Genomic DNA, 25,317 nt, shown 5'->3' on the forward strand with positions numbered 1-25,317 from the left:
TTGCATTGTGTCAGTGACCTTGAAAAAAAAGGGGGGATGGGATGGGCAGAGAGATAAAGAGAGAAGAAAGAGGGGCGGGAGGGAGAGAGAGAGAGAGAGAGAGAGAGAGCGAGCGAGCGCGGGAGAGAGGGAGCGCGGGAGAGAGAGAGACAGAAAGACAGATCCATTGACTTGACTTGAGTATTTGAATGTTTGCTAACTTCATCCTGATTAAATAAAACTATTTTTTTTTCTATTTCTATTTTTGAAAATGCCTTAGGCCCACAAATATGTTTGACCAACGAGGTAACATTTTGGCTGCCATTATTTATTCAACCCTCTGTGAAACAATGAAGTGTGTATGAGTGTGTGTGTGGGTGTGTGGGGGGGTGAAAGTAAACATCACATGCTTACTTTAGTATTTATATGTAGATATAAGTCTCAGGAACCAAAAAGAAACAAAATGTTGACTAAAAGAATGGTTAAATATAAGGTCATGCATTTCTCCTCTAATTATAAGTGATATATTGGCTGACACGCAAGAAAGGACCTCTGGGATGCTTTTGGGGTTTTGTTTTGTCTTCAGAAACAACTACTTCCAATTTATTGAATATAAAAAAATAGTAGAATCCCTGTAAAATTCTATTTTTGTTATAAAGTATTGACTTAAAAAAAAGTCCTAGCTATACTTTCTTTTACTCCACCAGACTTTGGAGTTTAAAAGCAATTAGGGGTTTTGACATTTTAACTCAGATAGTTATCCCTCTCCTCCCACCTTTCATTAAATCCATGTGATCAGAAACCCACCAGTACTTGTCAGCTGGGCAGTTTGGCCCATGCCTGTAATCCCGGATACCCTGGAGGCTGAGGCATCAGGATTGCAATTTTAAGGCCAGCCTGGGCAATTTAGCAAGACCCTGTCTCAAAATAAAAAGGCCTGGGGACATAGCTCAGTGGTAAAGTGGTTGCTCAGCATGTGTGAGGCTCAGAGTTCAATCCCCAGGATCAAAAAACAAAGAAAAGAAGCCAGTACTTGTCAGTCTTATTTAATTTGCTTGCTTAAGCTTCAGTCATTTAAAAAATAAGTTCAGACATGTGACTTTTATTTAATATATTAAAGAATACTTAATGAATATTAGCTTTGGCATTATTGATAGAGTGTGACCATGGCAATTCATTCTTTATCAGAAGCGGATGCCACTGAAAAGGACATTCACATTTTTAAAGAATTTATTGGTTACTGTTTGATTCTTTTTTTTGCTTTATAACACAATGGGCCTTTAAAATATTTTGCCATTACAACAGAGTTGTCATCGTCTAAAGGACTCAGACCTACTTCATTTTCAGATTCTGTTTTAAAAACTTTCATTGATTGTTGTCCCAAGGACTGCAGGATAAAAAGGGAAGGAAACCACTAAAAGGTAGAAACAATATGAAGAGAAAGTCTAGGAAGTGATTTATGGTTGGGATCCTCTAAATTAGCTAGGGCATCACAAATGCTGTCCTGGTATCTATGCAGAACCACTTATGGCGGTTTCATTGATTGACTTAAAAGGTTGCTTTTTATTTAAAAGGCTGTGTGGTCTTTTGTATTGGACCTAAAGTAAGAGTTTCAGCTTTACATTTACATTGTTCTTATTGCTATTTGTATTTCTTAAACCTGTATTAAGCACTTGCATTATGTAAAATGCTCTGTATCATTTCCCCTTGCCTGTCTTCTATAATCATCTAGGATTATATACTATGATCTGTCCTTACCTCAGAGCTGGTATATTCAACATATATGCATTTGGTTTATTTATTTTTCTATCATTTCTCCTTTTACAGACTTGGATGTCCCATTATTCAGAGTCTACAGTCTCTGGAATGGATTCTTCAGTGTTTTTTTTCCTCACCCAAGGCTGGACTGTTATCATCTATCTGCATGTCTATTTATTCATTTATACATTCATTAGCAAATATTTATTGAGTGCCCACTAGGTGCAAGTCATCACCTAGTACTTGCTCTTCCTTCCCATTGAAACTTTATTCTGTATTTTATACTTCATAGTCAAGGCAATATGACAATAATTAAAAGTATTAAGTTTAGTGTTATATAGACGTAGTTGTACCTATTTCTGCCAGTTGGTAGCTGTATGACCTTGGGAACATTACAACTTCTCTGAATCTCTTTTTCTTCACTGGCCAATACAAATAGTTGCTGTAAGGGCTAATTGAGATAATATGTGAAATGTGCATTCCAACAGCACAACACATAAAAAACATTCAAAACTGTTAGTATGAGTATGATTCCTACATCTACTGAACCTCTGTCCATCTCAGGAAATGGCAGTTCTATTCTGGATTTTGTCTAGGTCATGTCCACATCCAATCCATGAATAACTCTTCTTTTGTGTGTGTGTGAGGTGGTACTGGGGATTGAATTTAGGGGTGATTTACCAGTGAGCTACATCGCTGGATTTTTTAATTGTTTATTTTGAGACCAGGTCTCCCTAAGTTGCTCAATGTCTTATTAAATTGCTGAGGCTGGCCTCAAACTTTTCATCCTCCAGACTTAACCTCCTGAGTCATTGGGATTACAGTCATGAGCCACCATACTTGGCTCCCTTAATAACTCTTATTGGCTCTTCCTTTTGAATGTGTCCAGAAGCTGAGCTGTTTAAATTCTTCCTCTATACCTGTGTGGTTCAAGGTACCTGGCAATAGCTTCCTCAATAACTTCCCCACTTCTGTTCCTTGCCTCCTACAAAGTATTTTGAACCAGCAGACAAAGTGGCCCTTTTTGATATGAAAGTCCGATTCTATCACCATTTCTCTCTGGGTGAAAGCTCACATCCATAGGATGGCCTCAAGCCTGATCATGATGAAATACTTCCTCCTAGACTGCATCTCTTCCGTATTCTCCAGTACCACATTCTGTCCAGTCATTTTAGCCTTCGTGTACTACCTTAAATGCACCATGCATGCCCTGGCAACAGGCCTTTCCAACTTCTGTCCCTCTATCTGGATTGCTCTTCTTCCACAGATATTTCCTTGCCTCTGGTCCTTCTTTCATGTGTGTCTTCTACTATCAGCTTACAGTGAGACTTTTAACTTCCCTCACTCTTGACTCCCTATTAACTTTTCCTTGCTTTAATTTTCTCTCTCAACTTTCTGAAATACTGTGTATTTAATTTTTATCTTTTGTTTTTTTTCCCCACAAAATAACTATCAGATGCATGGAAACAGGGATTCTATTAATAACATTATGATCCAGAATCTACTGTCTTCTGGAATGAAATCCTCAGTATTTTTTTTTCTTATCTCAACCTGGTCTGTTGTCTGTTTTCAACAACACATCTATTTATTCATGAATTTATCCATCAGCAAATATTTGTTGGCTGTCTACTAGGTATAAGTAACCTCAGCACATAGGCTACGGCCTAGCACAAAATAGATAATTGGTAAATATTGAACAAGTGAATTAATGAGTGTTATTATGGAATAAAATTTGACTTCATCACTTTTTATGTATGATCATTTCACTATTTTGCTTTGAAATGTTTTATGATTTCCTAATCTCTTCTTAGTACAGACCAACACTTTTTAAATAATATTCTTTGAATTGGCCCCAAATCATTCTTAATTCTCACAAGACACTTCCAAACACCTTATGTTCCAGCCACACAGAACTACTGATATGTCTCTGCATCGGTCCCAGGTGATTTCCCCTGTGCCTTTAATCAAAACATTCTCCTATTTGAGAGTCTTACATCTCTCCTTTTTATTTTATTTTTTTTGTTCCTTTGCATTTCTCTGAAATATTGGTTTGTACTAAAATTTCTGACTTTACAAATATCCAGTATAAATCTTGTTCCCCCAGAGTTAGAAACCATGAAAGGCCTATGAGTTTTCAGTTTTAGCCTATTCTTACCAAACATCATTATTGTTGCTATTATATGAAAAAGCAGAGGATTCCAAAATAGTGGCATCTACCTAACAATGTCATTACTTATGAGAAGGAATTAAGTTTGTGTGAATTAGTCTTGTTTTGAGATGCAGAATGCACACCAGTGATGTTCAGCAAAAGGACAATCAGATCAACTCAATTACTTATACTGATGCTCAAAGAAGAAAGAATTCAAGTACTCCTATAGTTATATGATTCCCATTTTTTTCTGATCATGCTACCAAGGTCAATTTGAATGGTAATAATAGATCCATTCATCCTGGAAGCACTGCGAATATTTACATCAGATGGTTTTATTATCAGAAACTTTCTAACCAACATGTAAACAGCAAGACATTGGAATTTATGTTGTTGTACAGGAAAGGCATAGTATAGAGTGTTGAGGCCAGGTAGCTTTAACTTGAATCTTTGTTCTGATATAGACAAGTTTTATTCCTTCATACAACCTACTAAATTTGTGGGTTGTGGTGGTGCATACCACTCAGGAGGCTGAGGCAGGATCACAAGTTCGAGGCTAGCCTTGGCAACTTAGTGAGACCCTGTCTCAAAATAAAAAATTAAAAGGGCTGGGAGTATAGCTCAGTCATAGAGTACCCCTGGATTCAATTCCCAATGCCACACAAACAAACAAACATAAGCAAAACAACAATAACAGCAACACTGTTAAACTGATCCTCTCAGTTGCAACATTTGAGAAATGGGGAAAGTAAGAGCATTTTCCTCACTAGGCTGCTATTAAACTTAAAAGAGATGCTTATAAAGCTCATGAGTGTATTATTTGGCAAACAGCAAGTCCTCAGTTAGTGTTATCCCTAAGTGATGATGATGATGATGATGATGATGATGATGATATGTGGAGCCTGGTGCTAAAATGAAATGGGATTGTGTGTGGGTAAATCAGTAATGTTGCTGGCCGAGTCATTACTGCAGTCTTTGAACCTGGCTGCTTTTCTCTTTTCTAGTGGAAGTTGAATGTAAGGTTGCTCTGCCTTTTTCTCATTTCACCTAAACAATGAAGGGGTTTCTCTTTCTGAGTGTTACCACTCAGATCATTCATATGTGTCTATAGATTGCCCACTGTGAGCTCAGCATCATGCTGTTCCCAAGAAGTAAACAGCCTCTTAGTTTATAATAAAATAAAATGATGAAAGGATCAATATCAGGGTCCTGTTTCATTCTGCTAGTATTTAAAAGTAGAAATGAAGAATGAACTTTAAGCATGATGAAAAATGTCTTACTGAAAGAAGCACTTCCAGCTATATGGTATATTAGATAGATTAAGGACTAGGTGTCAATGTGGATTCAAATTCTGTCTCTTCCACTTGCTGAGTATGTGAACTAAATGGACAATTACTTTGAGCCTTCATTTTTTCTTAACTGTAAGAGTGACAGTAGCATTCATAGCATTACTGTGGGAATTAAATGAGATTAGATACTAGTACAGGATTGTTGCTCAGTACTATAGTTCTCTCTCCTGAAATAGCATAAATTTAGGAGAGGAACAGCTGTCTCCAAATTTTTTTGCATGTTCTAATTTAACTTGGGCATGTGGAAATTATATAGCCCACAGGCAAGATTCTGAAGTTAAAAATAGCAACAAAATAAGTATATGCTAGTCCTCCACAAAGTATTTTTAAAAAAGAATCAAGGTCATGTAAATTCAGTGGTCTAAATCCTGCTGTCTTGATTATGTGTGTGCAAGGAAGGAGAGGAGGTGGTGGTGGCTCTCACTAGAATCCCTCACTGCTAATGGGTGCCTCATAGGAAGTAACTCATTTTAGTAACTATCTAAGGGATATCTTTGTGCAGTTCTGATGGTCATGTAGTACAAGTCCTTCCTCAAATGTCATTGGTCCTTGAGATGATTTTTGTGAATTTCTTTTTGGTGGTGGTTTTTGGATACTTCCAAAGGTGTTGCGTGAAATTGAAAACTGACCCATTTCTGCATTTGTACACACTAAATATCATGAAAATGCACAATGCTCATTTTTGTACTTCACTACGTGTTCTGGTCTCTGGTGTGAGAACCATACACACAGGTCCTTGCTGCTATTGTGGGTGATAGTCTTGTGGAAAGGAAGAAAGGAAAGAAAGAAGGAAGGAGGAGAGAGGGAGGGAGGGAAGAAGGAAGAAAGGAAAGAGGGAAGAACAATTAAAGAATCTTGAGAAAGCCACCATACCTAAGTGATCTGAGCTGGGAATAGATATTTCAGAGTGTTCACAAAGATCATAAGGGACTTGAAATTGCTTAGAAGGCTTATGAGTCCAAGATTGTAGTGATTATGGGTTTGGCTGAATTTTATTGCCAATTCTTTTGCATGTTTACATTGATTTTCTAAAATATCTGCAACGTGCCTTCATTAACTTAGATTGTGAGTTTAATTGACATTCATCAGCCCAGAGTATTGGATTGAGATTTGGGACCCTTGGAAACTATTCTCAGATCTTTCGATGATTTAGAAGCACTTCAGGCTTGTGGTGTAATCTTTGGACTTTTTACCAGTTGTAAAATGATGTTTGTCAATGGATTCCCCTCCCCCCCCCCAAGTGTCCAGGATCAGTGAAGGATTCTTTTACTTACATAATCTTCCCTGTCCTATATAAGTATATAATTGTTTCTAAAGAAGAATGTACCTCCAAAAGGCATTCTTGGGATTGGGCTCTGGATCTTTCCTTTAAGAAGGAAAAGTGCTACAAAGGTTGGCAATGGTGCCTTGGGGTCATACTTCAGAGGCTCAGATCAGCTCTCTTTTGCTGAGTGACCTAGGGAAAGTGGCATAACCTATGTGAGCCTTAATTCCCTCCCTGTAAAATAAAGGGATGGGAATGATAATAGTATTTCAGGGACTTATTATGACAAAAATGCTGTAATGTTGCAAGCAGACATCCACCAGAGAGCCTGTCATGTTAGGGACTATAGACTTTGCAAGGGTCCTTCTTCTCTCTCCTTCCTCTCTGAGGTATAAATAAATTGAGAAAGAAGAAAAAGTAAATTGGTTGATGGAAGTCAAATTGCTGCCTTTATTACTTTTGTTTTCAAGATTTAAAGAGTTTTATTGCTGAAAAAGCAGATGTTACTTAGTATGAAAGCTAAACGAGTTCACCAAAATGAACTCTAGAATTGGATATCTACTCACAAGCCCTGGTAGGCCTAGACAAACCTCCCCATGTAGGAGTTACAGTTTTTGTGCTTTCTGGGAAGGCTTGTTCCTGAAGAGGAAAGAGGGCAGAGCACAGTGAGACTTTGAAGGTGGGGCCTGGACATTCACACTTTGAGATGGCAGTGCTTCCAGAGTAAATTTGCAGACCCGTTGCTGTAGGCACATTATGAGTTTTTGCAAGACCTCTGTGCCTTTGGGTATTACAAAAGGTTACACACATGCGTGCATCTATCCATGTATAGAAAGAAATTGGAAAGTTTATTTACCAAATTTATTAAGTGATCATGACTTTGAGGAGAGGGATTTAGGCAGAGGAGAATGTTTATTGGGTGTTTTATTGTTGTTAATATGTGTTCACTTTACTTTTATATTATTTCATTCTTTAGATGGCTATGGTTGTAAGGTGAAATAGTCTAAAAGAAAAAAAAAATGGTGGCATTGGTCTTATTCCCTGTGCTTCTTCCTTCCTATGTCATCTCGGTCATCATCCCAATTTTGGATTGTGTCCTGCCCTCTCATGTGTCCTGTCCTCTCATTTATTCCTTTTTTTTTTTTTTTTTTTGGCACCAGGGATATTGAACCCAAGGGTGCTTAATTAACCACTGAGCCACATTCCCACCCTGTTTATTTTATTTTATTTTTTTATGTTTTATTTTGAGATAGGGCCTAGCTAAATTGCTGAGGCTGACCTTGAATTTACAGTCCTCCTGCTTCAGCTTCCCAAGCTGCTGTGATTAAAGGGAAATACCACCACACCTGGCTCCCCCTACTCTTTATTCCCCCTCTTTACCAAGTTCCCAACTAGTAAGAGGTATGATTAGATAGTAGAGAGGGACAATATTAACTTTCCTCAACCTCAGACTTGTCTTGGTGCCACAGTAGGAACAGGCATCAATCATCTCATTCAGGTACCTCTTCGCTGAGCTGTTGTAAATCTGACCAAATAACAGGAAGAGAATGCTGCTTGTTTCCCACTCTAACTCTGTGCCTCTCTTCTCACACAGGTAAACTGCGGCATTGAAGTTTTGAAGGATGGGTAAAGACTTCCGCTATTATTTTCAGCATCCCTGGTCTCGCATGATCGTGGCTTATTTGGTGATCTTCTTTAATTTCTTAATCTTTGCGGAGGACCCAGTTTCTCACAGCCAAACAGAAGCCAATGTTATTGTTGTTGGAAACTGTTTTTCATTTGTAACAAATAAATACCCTAGAGGAGTTGGCTGGAGGATTTTGAAGGTGCTTCTATGGCTACTTGCCATTCTCATAGGACTAATAGCTGGCAAATTTCTCTTCCATCAGCGTTTGTTTGGTAAGTAGCATAACCCATGAAATGTAATGTTGCTAATTATTTAATTTCTGTTCTCTAAGATAGAGCTCCTATATCACTAAATGCCAATTTAGATGCATTTTAGTTTGTCCTCCAGCCTTAATTTGTAATGCATTGTTGTAACTAGATTCTTCAACTGTTTTCTCTTTAATAGTGTACTTTTTCACTGCCTAAGGAGTTAAATTAGCATGAAGTAAAATTAGTACCAAACTTCATTATAAATGGCTTTGGAGATAAATGAATGTGTGTATAATCTTATCTAGGGAAGACATGGAAATACTCCTTTCTCATAAGTAGTACCTAAGCGAGGTACAGTAAAGAGGTTGTAAATTTTAAAAAGAATGGCTCCTTATCACACTATATTTTCATTAAAGTAAGCTAACCATTGCCATTTAATGTTCATTCAGGGAATGAGAACCAGAACACTAACTTTTAATCCTCATTTTTAAAAAAGTTGGGTTTAAGATGTTTATTTTGTACCTATTCATCCACAGAGCAGTTCATTAGTAAGGAATCTCTTAATAGTATACAATGCAAAAAGAGACTGAATTAGTTTAAAAGGTAACTTATGATGGGGATATTGGGATATTTCACAGAGACTAAGGAGAGATCATTTTGGACTTTGGGATGGAATTGGGACCTTGAATTCTATCAGGATGCTCTTTGTCTCAACTTCTGTATCACATCTGCTTCATTCTCCTTTCACCCTGAAGATCTGTTTACATCCACCCAGAGAAGCTGGCTTGACTCTCCTGGTCCCAAGTTTAAACTCTCAGGAAAGGGACTGGAGCTGACATAGTTTGTGGTGGCTTTCACACTAGCCTAATCAATTTGACCAAGAGGTGGGTGATATTTATTCAGCAGATATTCATTCATCACTTATTACATGTCAGACCCTCTTCTAGAGAGGGAACCAAACAGACAAGGTTTCTGTCCTCATAAAAACTTACCTCCTACAGAAGAGAGATTAAACACATGTATGTCTAACATATAAAGAGGAGATACATGCCATGGCGGTAAAAGAAACTAGTTTTAAATGCTATAGCTGGATAAATTAAGAAGAGAATTTAATGAGAGAACTTTGCATTTGGAAATTATAAGATCACAGGCAACAAAATATTTGTAGTCTAGAAGTTGAGTTAGAAACAAATGGCAATGTTCTAAGGAATAAGCAAGAAAATATTCACATATATACATATAAATACAATACATATACTGTATAATCTCAATCTCTATTTCTCAAACTGTTGTCATCTGCTTCTATTACATATATATATATGTAATGTACATATTCTATATTTATTGTCTATGTGCATGTGTATGTACATAGTTTCAAGAAATTTCTGAGAGAATGGAAGAAAGAAATGGGGAAGTAGCTTAAAATGGAAGACAGAGCGAGGGCAGGTTTTTGAGTTGGTCTTTTGTTGTTGGTGGTTTTACTTAAGGGACAAGATTAATTGACCTGTCTACAGTTGCACAGGAATGAATTAGATTGAAGTGAAAATATAGAAGAAAGTATCTCTGAAGGTCTTTGGGACTTAGTATACAGGTTTAAATGGTGGCCTTAAGACAGGTCTCAAGTCCTAATGCCTACAAGGAACTAAATCATGCCAATAATCATGTGAAATGAGCTTGGAAGCTGATCTTTCCCTAGTTGTGCCTTCACATAAGACTGGAATTCCAGCCAACAGCTTGACTGCAACCTCATGTAAGACTTATAGCCAGAGGCTCTGAATTTTTGTGTAATTTGTTAGAAATCAACAAATAAAACAATATTTTGTTTTAGTTAAGGAAAAAGACAGGAGGAGAGACCCTGGCTCCTGATATTGGGCATGAGTAAGATAAAGGATAGCACTCTGATAGATAAGTTTCAGGTGGAGGAGCAGGGAGGGGAGTGTTGCTTTACCTGATAGGCTTCATTTTACTATGAAGAAGAGCTGAAGACAAACATGGAAGGGTTTGATGATACAGGGGCTAAACAAAGTGGTCAAGGGTTGGAACAGTGATCCTGGGGAGTATAGAAGTGAATAGACTATACACAAATGAAAGGATTGCTTACTGTCACTAAGAGCCAGTGAAGTTAGCCACCATAAACTTGAATGATATTAATCTGAAAGTTGAGCAGTTTTCTCTTTGAGAGCTCAGTCATCTGGAACACAATTTGAGTGTGAATCATCTGCGTGGGACTGCTCAGGCTTGCCCTATTGCAAACAAAAGATGGAAGATCAATGAAGAGATTTTGCAATAGAGTTACTAATTTAATCAACAGAGGGTTCTGAATGGACATGAAAAGGAGATGAAGGGAGATAATGGTCTGGAAGAAGTGGGCAAGGGCCTGGAGATTTGGTGGAAACTGAACAGGTGAAATGGGAGTAAGAAAAGGCACGAGAATGATGGGTGTGGTTGAACGACATGTTGTAACAGATGTAAAGTCATCCTGTAGTGGTGATTTCCATCTAGGGTGTGGACTTTTGAGTATGTGGCCAAAGTGGAGTTCAGAGACAGATCATTGACACAGAGGGTATGTAAGAACAGAGTGTTGGTTGTGTCATCTATCAAATACTGAATGAACATGATGTTGTCCATAATAATCATGGATAGACAAGGTTAATGATGGGTGGTAAGTGGGAGAGGGTCCTCTCAAAAAATGGGTAGAGAGTGTTAGGTACCAAAACAGTAAGCATCCACTACAAATAGTTGCTCAATGGGTTTGTAAACCACTTGGGGAATTTTTTTTTTCAATGTAGCAAGCTATGACAAACATAGACCAGACTATTCATTTTGGAGAAGTTGTTTTCCTTTATTAAAGATTGATTGAGAATCATATGGTTAAGGTGCAGGTGTTAAGGTGCAGGTCTTTTTATTCCTTACTAAAAAAAAACCTGTGAAATTATATGGGGTCCTAGAGAAGAAATGATAACTTGTAAATCTTGGCAGGTAAGGATAGTGGACTTTCGATTCAATTTCCTGATGAACTCAAAGCTTATCTCCCCTTTCTGTTTTGCTTTATCTCTCTACATGGCCATTGTTTTATGAACTATGTTTCCTTGGTTCATGAACTCTTAATCATTTCCTCCTTATAATTTTCTCCTTCTCCAGTTCATTATAGATCTAACAATAATTTTTCTATGTTGCTAAATGGCTCTTACCACCCACAGAATAAAATCTAAACTCCTTTTATTGATTTCCAAAACTGCTTATGACCTACTCCTGCCTGACTGCAAACTTTATCTCTTGGCATTCCATGCTGTACAGAATTATTTTTGGTTCTCAATCCTGCCATGTCGCCTTATGTCTCTGTGCCTTTTGCACTTGTACTCTGCATTGCCCATCATTCTCATTCCCCTACTGTCAACCTGGCTCACTTCTCTTTTTTCCTTCAAGTCCCAGTTCAAGCATTCCTTCCTCTGTGAGGCCTTCTTTGACTCCTTCCTGTTACATGTAAGGTGTCATCTTTTCAGCTCCCATTTGTGACCACAAGAACCAAAAGAGTACAACAGGGTGCTCTGGAACTGACAGCCTGAAGCATAATGGGAAGGAATCCAAAATTTAATGCAAACACAAATGTTCTTATTGGCTTTGTGTGTGATAAATGTTTCCATCCTTATTCCCAAATAACTAGCATTTATACATAATTCATCTTAAAAGGCTATATTTAAGCCTTTAACAATTTGTGGGTACAGCTTATGTTACATGGTGGTGATGAGGGTAATGATGATGGTGTCTTATGTTGGGAGGGGGACTGATAATTACAAGCATACAAATTTTATTACAGAAATATTGAGATGGTTTACAAATGATCAGAATAATTTTGTGGCATCAACTAAACAGTATTACTTTTTGGGGTTCTTTACTAAAATACCACACATAAATATTAAATAGAATGTTATTACTCCTTTCATTTCATTAGCTGGTAAGTATTCTCTCTTTTATTTTTATTTTTGGATGGGGGATTGAACCTAGGAGTGATTTACCACTGAGCTACATCCCCAGTACTTTTTAATTTTTTAATATATATTTTTAGTTGTAGGTGAACACAATTTCTTTATTTTATTTTTATGTGGTGCTAAAGATCGAACCCAGTGCCTCACAAGTGCTAAGCGAGTACTCTACCTATGAGCCCCAGCCCCAGCCCCTTATTTTTTATTTTTGAGACATGATCTTGCCAAATTGCTGAGGGTCTCACTAAGTTGTAGAGGGTGGCTTGCAATCGTCCTGCCTCAGCCTCCTGAGCCTCTGGGATTACAGGTGTGCACAGAGCCTATTCATTTAAATTTCATGATAGTAAATCTCATCTTTGAAAACATCAAAATGACAACACAACATTGTCAATTTAAGGCACAGTGATGAGGGAGAGAATGATTCTGTGAACACATAATAGAATCCAATTCATTGGTTATCAATTTTATTTTTCTATCAAACATAAATATTATAATTTTATAGTGATTTGGATATAAACATTGGAGCAAAATGTAATCAGAAATTGATACATTCAAAATAATGTCTTTTATTAAAACTAAGTCTTATTAAGGTATTAGATTAAGATTTATGAAAATTAGATTTCACTGGAATGTCAGTTTATACTCTTCCAGTGCTTCTCTTTCCTGTTTGCTTGGATGACTCTAGCTTTGATGGGGGAGGGGCAGGATATTTTAGAGATATTTATGAATAAAGAAATCCAAAGTATTATGCTGGTGAGAAGACATATACAAAGAGGAATTTAATTTTTTGAGCTTATTAAAGAATAATATTTATTTCAAAAATGAATTGAAATTATTTACAATTATATATATATGTGTATTAATACCATAGGGATAGCAAATTAAGACCACTAAAAACAGGGAAAATCCAATATGTTTTGATTTCATGAATTTTGTTACCTTTCTCAGTTTGAGCTTCCTTGGAACCTGGGAAAAAGGAAGATGTGATATATTATATGCCTCTGGTTATTGTCAATGACAAGAACTTCAAATTCCACAGGGGGGATTTTTCTTTATCTTAAATTTTAGAATATCCTTGCTCTAAATTTTAGCAAAGTTTTTTTTTCTGCTTTGTACAGGAAATACTGAATGGTGAGTTGACAAATGCAGAAATATTTTCATGTTTTTGAGTCTTAAACTTTCATTAATAGATAGAATGTAGTATTTCAGCATAAAATCAATTTTATGATACTTTAAATTCCATGGAAACAATTCTATGAAGGGCAAAACAGGGTCCAAGTAATGCCTTCTGATTGAATAACTTTATCCAAGGATAGATCTTAGAACATCAAGATTGCAACAAATACATGTCTCAAATAAACCGCGTCTCTTCTGCTGTTTATCTTCCCTCCTTTCTTTCTTTCTTTCTTTCTTTCTTTCTTTCTTTCTTTCTTTCTTTCTTTCTTTCTTTTCTTTCTTTCTTTAAACTTTTAATTTATTCTTTAGTTTTCAGTGGACACAACATCTTTGTTTGTATGTGGTGCTGAGGATCGAACCTTGGCCCCATGCATGCCAGGCGAGCACACTACCGCTTGAGCCACATCCCCAGCCCCTATTTATTTATTTTTTTAGAGAGAGAGAGAGAGAGAGAGAGAGAGAGAGAGAGAGAGAATTTTTTTTTAATATTTATTTTTTAGTTTTCGGTGGACACAACATCTTTGTTTGTATGTGGTGCTGAGGATCTAACCCGGGCTGCACGCATGCCAGGCGATCGCACTACCGCTTGAGCCACATCCCTAGCCCCCTCCTTTATTTTTGTCTTCCAACATGTGCCAAGAACCTCTATTAGTTGCAGTCTTGTTATAACACCGCTCTTTTTTTCTGTGTCCATCTTACTTTATTTATTTATCAAAAAATTGTTCCAAACAAAAATTTCCAGAAGAAAGTAGAAACGATAAGGAAAGTATTAATGAACCAAAACAAAAACTTTTTGTGAGAAAAGAGAACCTATGGGGTTTCTTTCATTTGTTTTATAAAGTATAAATATATTTCATCAGGTGAACTGTAGCATGAGAAGCTAACACTGCTCTTTTAACACATGGTCAGATGAATTCCACATGAAGGAGCTGTCAGACTCTTTAAACAAGAAAGACAGTGCTACTTATTCATTGAAGGCAGGACCCAGCTGAAACTGGAGTGGATGGAAGGCAGGCACTCAGAATGAGTTGAAATGTGTAGCATCTAAAATGATTTTAAGCCTATTCATATTTTCCCAAAAAACATGTATAATTGTTTCATTAATGTCTGATTTCCCAGCTGTAAGTCATATGAGTGCAGACATTTAATTCTGAGTCTCTAAAGCATACGAGTATTTATTAAATTTGAATTAAAACATAAATGAATATGATCTTCATCTTTTACATGTTAACTTTGCCAATGTTGCCTTTTTATTCTAAGCTATAGAAGGGCACTCATCTGATCATTCATAAAATATAAAATAAGGTATTTAAAATATGGCTAAAGAGACAAGGTATATATACATGAAAAATTAAATACTCTGATAATACAAGTAAGTGCATATCAAAATCAGATGAATAGTACAGACTATGAGTGCTGTGGGAATTCAAGAGGGGAGAGCATAGTGGGCCAGCAAGGTGAAAGAAAGCTTTGCTGCCAAGCTGCCAATTTTGCAGATCTCAACTGAGGCTACAGTGTGAGTGGGATTAGAATAGAAATGATGTGAAAGTGAGCAGAAGAGATGAGGACAACTGTTGTGTTTTCTTTCTTTTTTTCTTTTTTAATGTATAAGGGAAAAGAAACCTGAGGGCTTATTTTAACTGAAGGAATTTGTGTTAGGAAAGAGCAGGAAAGGCAGGGAAAGGGAGGTTGGGTCTCTTAACTTTGGACTTTATATCCTCCATGGTGGTCTTTGAATTCAGGATAGTATTTGAACAAGGTATGAGATGATGCCATTATTAATCTTGAAGCAGAATCCAAGGGGAATGAGAAAGGGAGAGATTGAAGAGTAACTAGGAGTCAGAAAGGCATTTTAGGAGATATGGGCAGCAATTCAGGGTTGAGACTGCTCTGGCCTGGCTGCGTTAGGGATGGAACAATGGAAAGTCAAGCAGGATGGAAGTAAATGAGACAGTGAATCTTCCGCAACTAATGGATGTGAGGAGGTAAAGGTGATATTAAAGGTAACTAAGAGGATTGGGCTGGGTGACTGACAGAGTAATTGAGAGAGAAGGAGAGGAATAGAGGGAGAGAAAGTCATTAGGAGAAACTGGTTAGAGAAGAAGGTACTGAGCACGTAGGTAATGACTGCTATACTTTGAATAGTGGTCAGAACAGTATGCAGTGCATCTTTGCCAAGCTTAAACCAGAATTGCTTTTTAAAACTCAATCCTGAGGCCAGCCAGGTGCGGTGGTGCATACTGAATGGCTCAGGAGGCTGAGTCAGGAGGATCACGAGTTCAAAGCCAGCCTCAGGAACTGCTAGGCACTTAGCAATTCAGCAAGACCCTGTCTCTAAATAAAATGCAAAATAGGGCTGGGGATGTGGCTCAGTGGTTGAGTTCCTCTGAGTTCAATCCCTGGTATCAATCATCATCATCATCATCATCATCATCATCACCATCACCATCATCATCATCATCATCATCCCTAGGTCAGATTTTTCAGAATTTTGTGTATCTGCCTATATTTAGTAGGCCACCTGCTAAATACTTTGTTGTCAAACACACTAATAGTTCTGTAGCTTTGTATCTATTTCTGTAGATATTCACATGAAAACTACAAACAGCGCTCAAATAAGTCCACATTAGGTTTTACTACAAAAGATTCAGATTTATTCCATGCACAATGGTTCATGACTATAATCCCAGTGACTTGGGAAGCTCGGGCAAGAAGATTTCAAATTTGAGGCCAACCTCTTCAGCATAACTTCGTGAGACCTTGTCTCAAAAAAAAAAAAAAATTAAAAATAAATAAATAAATAAATAAATAAATAATCTGGGGGTGTAGCTCAGCAGTAAGGTGACCCTGGGTTAAATCTCTAGTACCACCAACAAAATTATCTACAAAGATCAGAATCTTTTGGATTTCATACATGTGTTTGTTTTCCCCCAAGGTCTTCAGCTACATAAAAATTATTCTTGATTTCATAAGGACAGAAGAAAGATCAGTGGAGTAGAAGGAGATTGAGGGAGAGAGAGGAGAGATGGGAAAGTGGAGGAAATGTGGAATTAATTTGACAAAATTATGCTTTGTGTATGTATAAATATAATATAGTGAATTCCACCTTTGTGTGTGTATATATATATAGCACAGATTAAAAAAAATAAGGAAGACCATTAGACTAGAGGAAGGAGATCAGGAGTGGAGAGAAGGAGAGGGAAAGAGGAGGCACTGAGGACTGAAATGGGGCAAATTTAATAATCATGCATGTATGATTATGCCAAAATGAACCCATCTATTATGCATAACTATAATGTGGTAATAAGCATTTAAAAATCATTCTTTTTCAAAAAGCTGTGATTTTATTTTATTTTGGTATTCAGGCTTGAATCCAGGAGCACTTAACCATTTAGCCACATCCTTAGCCATTTTTTAAAAAATTTTATTTAGAGACAGGATCTTGCTGAGTTGCTTATGGCCTCGCTAAATTGCTGAGGCTGGCTTTGAACTCATGACACTCCTGTGCCTGGCAAAGACTATGATTTTTAAAAATGGAATCATTTCTTGATGGGTTAAAAGAATAATAATTAAGGGGCTGCAATAGATGAATACATGCTGAAGGTATATTTCTCTTGTGTTTATGTTATGTAAACTAATAAGGGGTTGGCTTTTTCCTGTGTACTTATTGTCTGTTTTAGTTCTAAACAGAAAGCTAGGGGGTAAAAAGTATTCTCAATATATTGAGAAATTTGAGAGGACAAATTCTACCTTGTTTCTTTGGTTTTATTTTAACAAAAGAACATCTCCCAGTCAACTTAATAATATTTTATCACTTAGTGAATTAATAATGTTAAATGCCTATTTGTTTTCTGTTGTCTTAGTTTTAAGCCTAGTTTGAATTTTTTTCCTTGTATTTTGAGCTATATATATGATTTTATTTAAAAACTGAGAAGATCCAGATATTCTAGAAAATTTGGGTAAGATAGTCATAGTAATTCAGGACTATCAAAACATGGAAGTCAAATATTTAGGAAAGAAAAACCATTATTTCATACTATGATATGGGTATGGCTTGACGTCCTTTGTATTAATTTGATATCTGAATAACTGAATAGTATAAATGATCCTCAAGTTTACTTACTACTTGATAGTGTATTTTTAAAAAGTATATTTGGGTCTACTCAGCATAAATGTCAACAATTGATTTTCTTAAGTACTGTATTATCAAGATGATAAGTACTCCATTTTAGGAGAATTATTTTAAAAACTCTATAAGTATAGCAAAATGCAAGTTAGAATATATATATATGTATATATATATATAGTTTTAAATGTTGTCTTCTCAAAATATATAAATCTACAAAAATATAAATGCTTAGTATTCATAACAACTATTATTTAAATGTTGTATCATCATCTTCATCCTCAGCCAGTCTTACTGAGTGCTAGTATCTTCATTTTTCTATGTACTTGAACTGTCAACACACAATTCCTTTTCACAGAGGAAATAATTTTTGAGCCAGAAGGGACTAAAAAATACAAATTAGGAGGAAATGTTATTCCAAAGCTTGGAGTGGCTTTGTGGTATAAGAATAATAGAAAAAAAGCACAGATTAAAAAAAAATAGGTTAAAAGAGTAAATTGGAAAAATTATTGATATTTGAGATTTTAAAACAATTCCCAGAGAATACCATTTTTAATAGGGAAATGTGGTATATAAGAGTAATTAAGCTTTGTAGCCTTTTATAAGAAACTTATCCTGTGAATTTAATGTTCTTCTTTGATAAAACAGGAAAGGAAGGTGAAGGTGGAAATCCTAAGTACACGGCCATCTCCTCCCACACCTGCTTCGTAGGAGTCTTCATTAGCTCTCAGTACAGCCAGTTGTACATCCATTAGCACTAACGGGGAATCAGCTGTAGCCTTTAGTGTTTTAGAATCGTCCGGCTGCTCTAGTTCCTGTAGGGCAGAGGATACAAGCACTGTAAAAAGACACCTCAAGGACTTAATAAACTAGCTCAGGCTAGAGCATTATCATTAAGCAAATATTAACCAGGGTAACTTTCTAGGTATGTTTTACTGTACCTAATGTGGATGCATCTTTCAGGGGCCAAGGGACCCTTTCCTTTCTGCATCTGGTTATTGCCTCCACCTCCTTTTCTCATTTCCTACTAATGGGAGGTAAGGGTAGAAGTTTCTTAAGTGGAATCGCAGCAGGCAGACCCATACATACAGTGCAGAGCAAAACCTCTTCACTATTCGATATAACTAATCCAGAATAGAACTCGACAGCTGATTAGATGATATGTAGTGAAATTGAAAGTGAAGAGTGCTTGTTTATTTAATTCATTTAAAACCATTATTAATAGAGGATTTTGTTTGTTGCTCAAATAATGGAGTCATCAGTACTGGCTGGAACAGGAGTATGATTTGAGAGGATGATAACAAGGTGGGACTAAGTAGGACAGTGTTTTGATATGGTGACTGTGTTGTTTTGTAAGGATATAAGGAGACAAAGAAAGGCTATTAAGAGACATGGGAACACAGGGTATCTGACTGAAGTAAGGACTTCTACAGACTTTGTTGCTTTATAGTCCTGACACTATCTTTAAGTATGAATATATCCGTGGTGTAGAAGCTGTCTTTTTGTTTTTTATTTGTATTCTTTTTATTGCTGTGACCCAGAGTTATTGTTGATGGGTAAACAGAAACATTCAGCGTTGATTTGCCTGGCTCCAAGGTCACAACAATAGCCAACAGTAAAATTGGAACATAAACTGAAGCCTCCGGATTCCCAGACAGGCTCCTTTTCAGGCATCACAGATGGCGAATTGGCAGCCGCAAAACCTCGTCTGCCTCAGGACTGGATTGTGCTGGGCCACTCCCTACAGCTTTGCTCCACATTGTCTGAGTTCAGGGATTTTTTTTTTTTTTTTTGGTCTGGCACTGCCTCCTGCCTGACCAGCCCTTTCTTTTGCTTAAAGAAAGTCATTTAGTTGACCCAGCAAGAAGTTGTACAGTACCAGCACAAAGTCTGTCATTGCTGCTAAACCCAGAAACTGAGCACAAGGCTTCCTGTCCTTGCAGCCATTAGTAATCTAATGTTCTTGACTGGACTCTGTTTCTTTGCTTTAACTTGAGAAGAATGTGATTACATATCAAGATGTCCCTTGCCTAGTCCATCCTTGTTAGGATACTTCATGTGCCCTTGAGGACATGACCATTGAAATGTGAACAGCAAATGCTGTATACATATAAACTTGAGATAATGAACTTACCCTTTAGCAGTCCAGGAAAGCTAATGTTTCCTGCTGCTTCATAACTTCTCTCTTTCTCTCTTTTTATATCCTTCCAGTTTATTCCTGTTTTAACAGCAACATTTCTTTAGCATCATCACTGATGAACATATTTTTGAGTATTTATTTTTTGGGACAGTGATAGGTGCCATTAAGTCTTTGTCTTTTAGGAGGTTTCAGTCTGGCAAAGCAACCACGCAGGCATTTTAAACCATAGCCAGTATCAGATATTAATATACGAAAAAATACCCTCAAAGTCACTGCACTGCCAGCACATGATAACTGCCACATAGGTAGGGTAGCCCATCTACTCTGAAGGGGCAAGAAGTCATTCCAAACAGAAATGGCCCAATAAGGTTTTATACTGAAGTAGGATTTTTTGGGTGTCCTGGATTCTCAGGATGAATGCATTTGGTACGAGCTTCCTTATTCCATCTTCAGCTGTCTCTGGGTACCTCTGATAGTGATGAATTCACCATCTCTTGAGAAGTCTCTGTGTATGGTTGACGCTTCCTGAGTTTGAATTCAAGCTTTTACTTTGCAGCACCACAGAGGATGAGGTATTCCAAGTAAACACAAAGCTGTGGGGGAAGGAAAGGGCATAATATTTTGGGGTAGAGTATGCATAAGGCAGTTTTCCTTCAGTAGATTTGGGGTGGACTAGAGGCAGGAAATAGAAAGGTCAAGGTAAACTTTGGAGGGTCTTCACTTCCAGGTTTGAGAGCTCAAAATATATCCTGAAAACATTAGGAAGCCATGGATCATATCCCTCCCTTTAGAATTTTAAATATAAAAAGTTATATAAGTTGATTGTGGGGGAAAAAACCAAAATATATGACATGGAGGATGAAAGTTAAAAGTTTTTGACCACAAGAATGACAGAATCAAGACAGTGTTGTGGGAAAATAGATGCAGGATTAGTTGGCCTTGAGACAGCCAGTTGTGCCACAGGTAGTGGGGTTTACCTGACCTCAGTGATCAAGGCTGCATTAAGGAGTGGTACCAGTGAGGATGGAGGGAGGAGGAGGAAGAAGAGAGCATGTGAGGAAGACTTGACAGCACAAGTACGCTCTCTCCCTCCTCCTCCTTTTTAAAATAACATCTTCATTTTAAGGACTCCTGTTCCCTGAGTCCACTCCCATCATATACCGAACACAAGACATATCAATCTATTTCTAAAAGTGGAAACTTAAATTCTCATTAGATCATCCTACTTTATTTTCCAAGTTTGCTCAGAGAAACGAATATATAATTCTGGTTATTCGCAACTCTAGGAGCGGCTAAGAAAAAGCAGATTTATGTTCACAGATGTATGTGTTAAGCTGTGAAGGTATTAATGTCATTGAGTTTCTCTTTTTTTTTTCCTGAACTCTTTGGATCATGCTTACTGGTTTGTCTTCACTTATTTGCAAAGTATGGGAGTCTATAATATAAATCTTAATTTTGTTCATTCAAAAAAAAACCGAGCATTATCTAGGCTCTTGGGATAGGGCATTGAACACAGCAAAGCCTCTGCTTACATTCTAGAGGGAAAAGAGACACTGAACAAGTCAATTTGCCATTATGTTATATCAGAGGACAGTCAGGCTGTTTGGTACCTCAAGCAGGAGGAGTTAGGAGAGGAAGCCCAGCAAGTTTCTGGAATCCCCTCTCTATTAAGATGACATTTGAATAATTTAAAATTGGTGTTTTTGGGGAAATCCTCAAGCTCTGTTTCTGGATTCCCTCTAAGATGATGCATGACAAATGATGTTTGTTTTGGCAATCTCTTTACTCTTCTGAAATCCCCATTGTGTTCCTTGAGGAGGGTTTCCACCCCACTCCTCTTTCCAGTGGCATATGGAAGTAGAGAGGGCTCGGTTTTATAGTGAGCGAGATATTTCTTAGGAGTGTCCTTCTGTGTGCCTGGCCCATCCCTGGCAGTACTGACTCTATTAAGATGACATTTGAATAAAGACCTGAAGAAGATAAAGGAGCTGACTCTGTGATAGTATTGCTGGCACTAGAGGTGGGGAAGTTCATCCTGGAGTTGGCCGTCATGGGGACAATCGTCATTCTTTAATGTTCTGACTTTCAGATGCCCCGTAGAATAAGAAAAACATCTTTCTTTTCTGGGAATGAACAGATGCTCTGTCCACATGAGCAAGGAGATTTGTAGTGATGAGGCCCCCAATGCCCTACCCCCAGGTTCTCCCCCATTATAACCCCCGCAGAGTCTGTGAGTTTCGGCATCTAAAAATTACCCTATCCACTTATTTTGATGTTGCTCTCCTGCTTCTATTTAGAGTCTAAACAGATTACTGAATTTGTTCCCTCTACAGAATTTTGTAAACACAAGTGCTTGACAATTCATGTTTAAGAGAAGACAGACATTTACTTAAAAGCTGAATTCAAGCTGACAGATTAAACTGAATGTAAAAGAAGAATATTTTTACTCTACCTCAGAAAACTGCCAGCAGTGGGTGGAAAATCTGTAGATACAATACTTTGGCAAATCTAGACATATTTTAGCCTTAGATATACAAGAAAGATCAATAAAAGAGATGTCTAGCATTCATTCCAGAAGTACTTTTAGAATACCCATTAGTGTGGGAGGCTCAATCCAAGGCACCGGGGACATAGCAGTAAATACAATATGTAATGTTCTCAATCTTATAGGTTATACATTCTGGTGAGGGAGAATATACATTATTATGGTCATTCATGGTCATCAGATATTTGTTTCACCATCTCTGACACAAATACTTCTTGCTCTTGTGATGAGTTCTGGCTGGTTAGGTGAGAGCAGGGGTGAGCTGTGGTGTATCTGAGCAGGAGCATTTGATTACACATGCAAGACCCTCTGGCTTTTTTTCTCTCTTCCCTGGCAATCACTAGTGTCTCAGATAGTTGCTGCACCGTCTGCTTGAGTCTCAGTGTGAAGACAGCATGGAGCAGAGCCCATGGCTGACCCTTAGTGGACATGTAGTGTGAGAAAGGAATAAACTTGTTTTGTTCTAAAGCCCCATGGTTTGATATCATGGCATATATCAGAACTGATGGGATGTAACAAAAGTAGTACTTAGAGATAAGTTTATATTTTAAATTCTTAGACTATAAAGAAGAAAAAAGGTTCTAAATCATTGCTCTGTTTCCATCTTAAGAGATTAAAAAAAGAAGAGCAAATTGAATTAGAAGTCAGTTGGAAGAGGGAAATAATAAAGAGCAGATGAGAACAGAAATAAAAAATAAAAAGACAAACAGTAGAGAAAATGAATAAATCAAAATGTTAATTTTAAAAGATTAATATGACTGGAAAGTTCAAGTAAGGCTGATCAAGAAGCAAAGATAGAAACCAAGGTAGAAAGCACAAATTATTAATAATGAGCCTCAAAGAAGGAATCTGGGCATGGAGGTACATGCCTATAATTCCAGCTGAGGCAGGAAGATCCCAAGTTCAAGGTCAGCCTCAGCAATTAGGGAGACTCTGTCTCAAAAATCTCAAAATTAAAAAAATAAAAAGGGCTGGGGATGTAGTTCAGTGGTAAAGTGCACCTGTGTTCAATCTCCAGTATGGAGGAAAGTAGGTGGGGGGGTTTGCAAGGGGAAGTGTTAAAGAGGGAATATCATTACAGATTTAAACAGGTAGAAAGTAGAGAATGTTAATTTATATCAACATATTCCAAAAACCCCACAAAAGAAATAGATAAATTTCTTTATATATATAATTTCACAAAACGGATACTAGAATAGCTGAAAAGCTATATAAGAAATCTAATGCATTATAAAATACTTTTCCATAAGGAATTTTTCCAGTATTCTTGAGGTCTTTGTGTGTGTGTGTGTGTGTGTGTGTGTGTGTGTGATCTTGAGGACATGTACCTTCTAACCTTTTCTAAGCAAAAGGGAGAATCAGGGGTTTAGTTATATATTGGATTTATTTAATGCTAATTTAGTGCTTATTTTAAGTGCTTTATAAATAATATCTTATTTTTCAGAGATGTGTATCATAGTAAGGAAATGACAAGAAGGGAAATTTTAGGAATGATGATTTTCCACAATATATGCCAAATAGTAGCAACTATTTTCTACCCACTACTGACAGAAATTTGTTGGCAAACTGAAATATGCTTTAAAATGTGTATTCTGATGGCATGATCAATCGATGCCTTACTCTCATTTTCTTTCTGTATGCAGAATGGAAAACAATTGTTGAAACACAGGATGTGAGACAAAACTTGGATTCTTTCTGTTCCCTGTTTTTGGCTTGTCAGTTTCTGCCTTTTGAATACATGCTGTCAATCCCCTTGCATCTCCACATTTGAAATCTTATCTGCTTTCAAAATTAATTTCAAATGTTATCCCCTAATTTTTCCAAATTTATTTCAAATGTTACCCCTAATTTTTCTGTCTATAAACTTTACCACCTGGCCTATTTAAGTGGTTTAATAAACATTTTTAAATGGGTTCCATGAATAAACCAATGAATGAAGGTGTCTATTATGTTAGATGATGCAAAAAAGCAACCTCTTATTTCCAGCTTTATCCTCATTGATATCATGGTTTTGTGACTGGAAATTAATAAATATCTGCCCTTGGCTGTCTCCACAACAGTGACTAGTGTTTAATAAAGCTAAATAAACTATCACAGAGAAATTGTACAATACTTGAAAAATGGATTGACTTGTTATTGACCTGATTTGATAATTTTTGATAACTGATACATGCCAACAAGAAACTAACAATTCATAAAGAATTAATTGGAGAATATTTTTCTAGTATTTGTTGAAGATCCTATTGGATCTTTAGCAATTCTTCCAGGTATTGTTCTAATAAGAAAAAAATATATATAAGGTGTAATTATATAATTATACATATTACAATTATATAATTATATAGTGCATCCTACATTATAAATCAACTTATTCATATTGATCAATATTTATTCATACTAATCATATAATTGTGCTGTATCTAAAATGTTCAAGTTGCTTGAAGGTTATTGATGTGATTGAATGTGGCAATTCCTGCTCCTTTTCTGGAATTGTGACTAAGGCATTTTAGAGCGCTCTGTCTTCAGAACCACCTGCCGCCATCTCAACCGCAGGTTCATCATTTTCCCTTTTGGGCTCATATCCTGTAGTGATCAAGGATTGGCTTGAAAACAGTATTGGCACAGACCATCCTTATGAGCACCAATACTATTCTAAAAATAAGTGAAAAAAGTATCTGCTTCCAACCATAGGAAACCTATGACTAAGGCATTGTGAATATTTGGCTAATGTGGAACTCAGTGACAAAGCAGGTATTCAGAAGTTGGACACTTTTCTGCACAATACTTTCTTTTGGACCTAGTTTTGCTAACTTTAAGTTGAGGGTTCTAAATACTTGTTGTTACAGAGCTTTTGTATGTTGTTTTATGTTATCAGAATTTACTCAAGTATTAAAAATTATACATCATGATATGGCATACTGTATAGAAAGAGGTTGAGCATAATTTGTTGATAATCTCCTACTTGTAAAGGTA

At 36.8% G+C, this 25,317-nt stretch overlaps 1 protein-coding gene across 3 annotated transcripts in view; it reads left to right on the plus strand.

The window, feature by feature from the left end:
- Positions 1–25,317, plus strand: part of Tmem117 (transmembrane protein 117) — a 474,182-nt gene that overhangs the window by 2,047 nt on the left and 446,818 nt on the right. For 2 of the 3 annotated variants that reach the window (XM_048802574.1, XM_048802575.1), the window contains exon 2: positions 8,094–8,398. In XM_048802574.1, the coding sequence (XP_048658531.1) occupies positions 8,122–8,398 (277 nt within the window). In that variant the 5' untranslated portion in view covers positions 8,094–8,121. Of the gene's footprint in view, positions 1–8,093; positions 8,399–25,317 lie in introns of those variants that run through there. The other variant, XM_015493238.2, reaches the window with a different exon arrangement.

This window comes from Marmota marmota, unplaced genomic scaffold, assembly GCF_001458135.2.
Source record: "Marmota marmota marmota unplaced genomic scaffold, marMar, whole genome shotgun sequence".
NCBI lineage: Eukaryota > Metazoa > Chordata > Mammalia > Rodentia > Sciuridae > Marmota > Marmota marmota.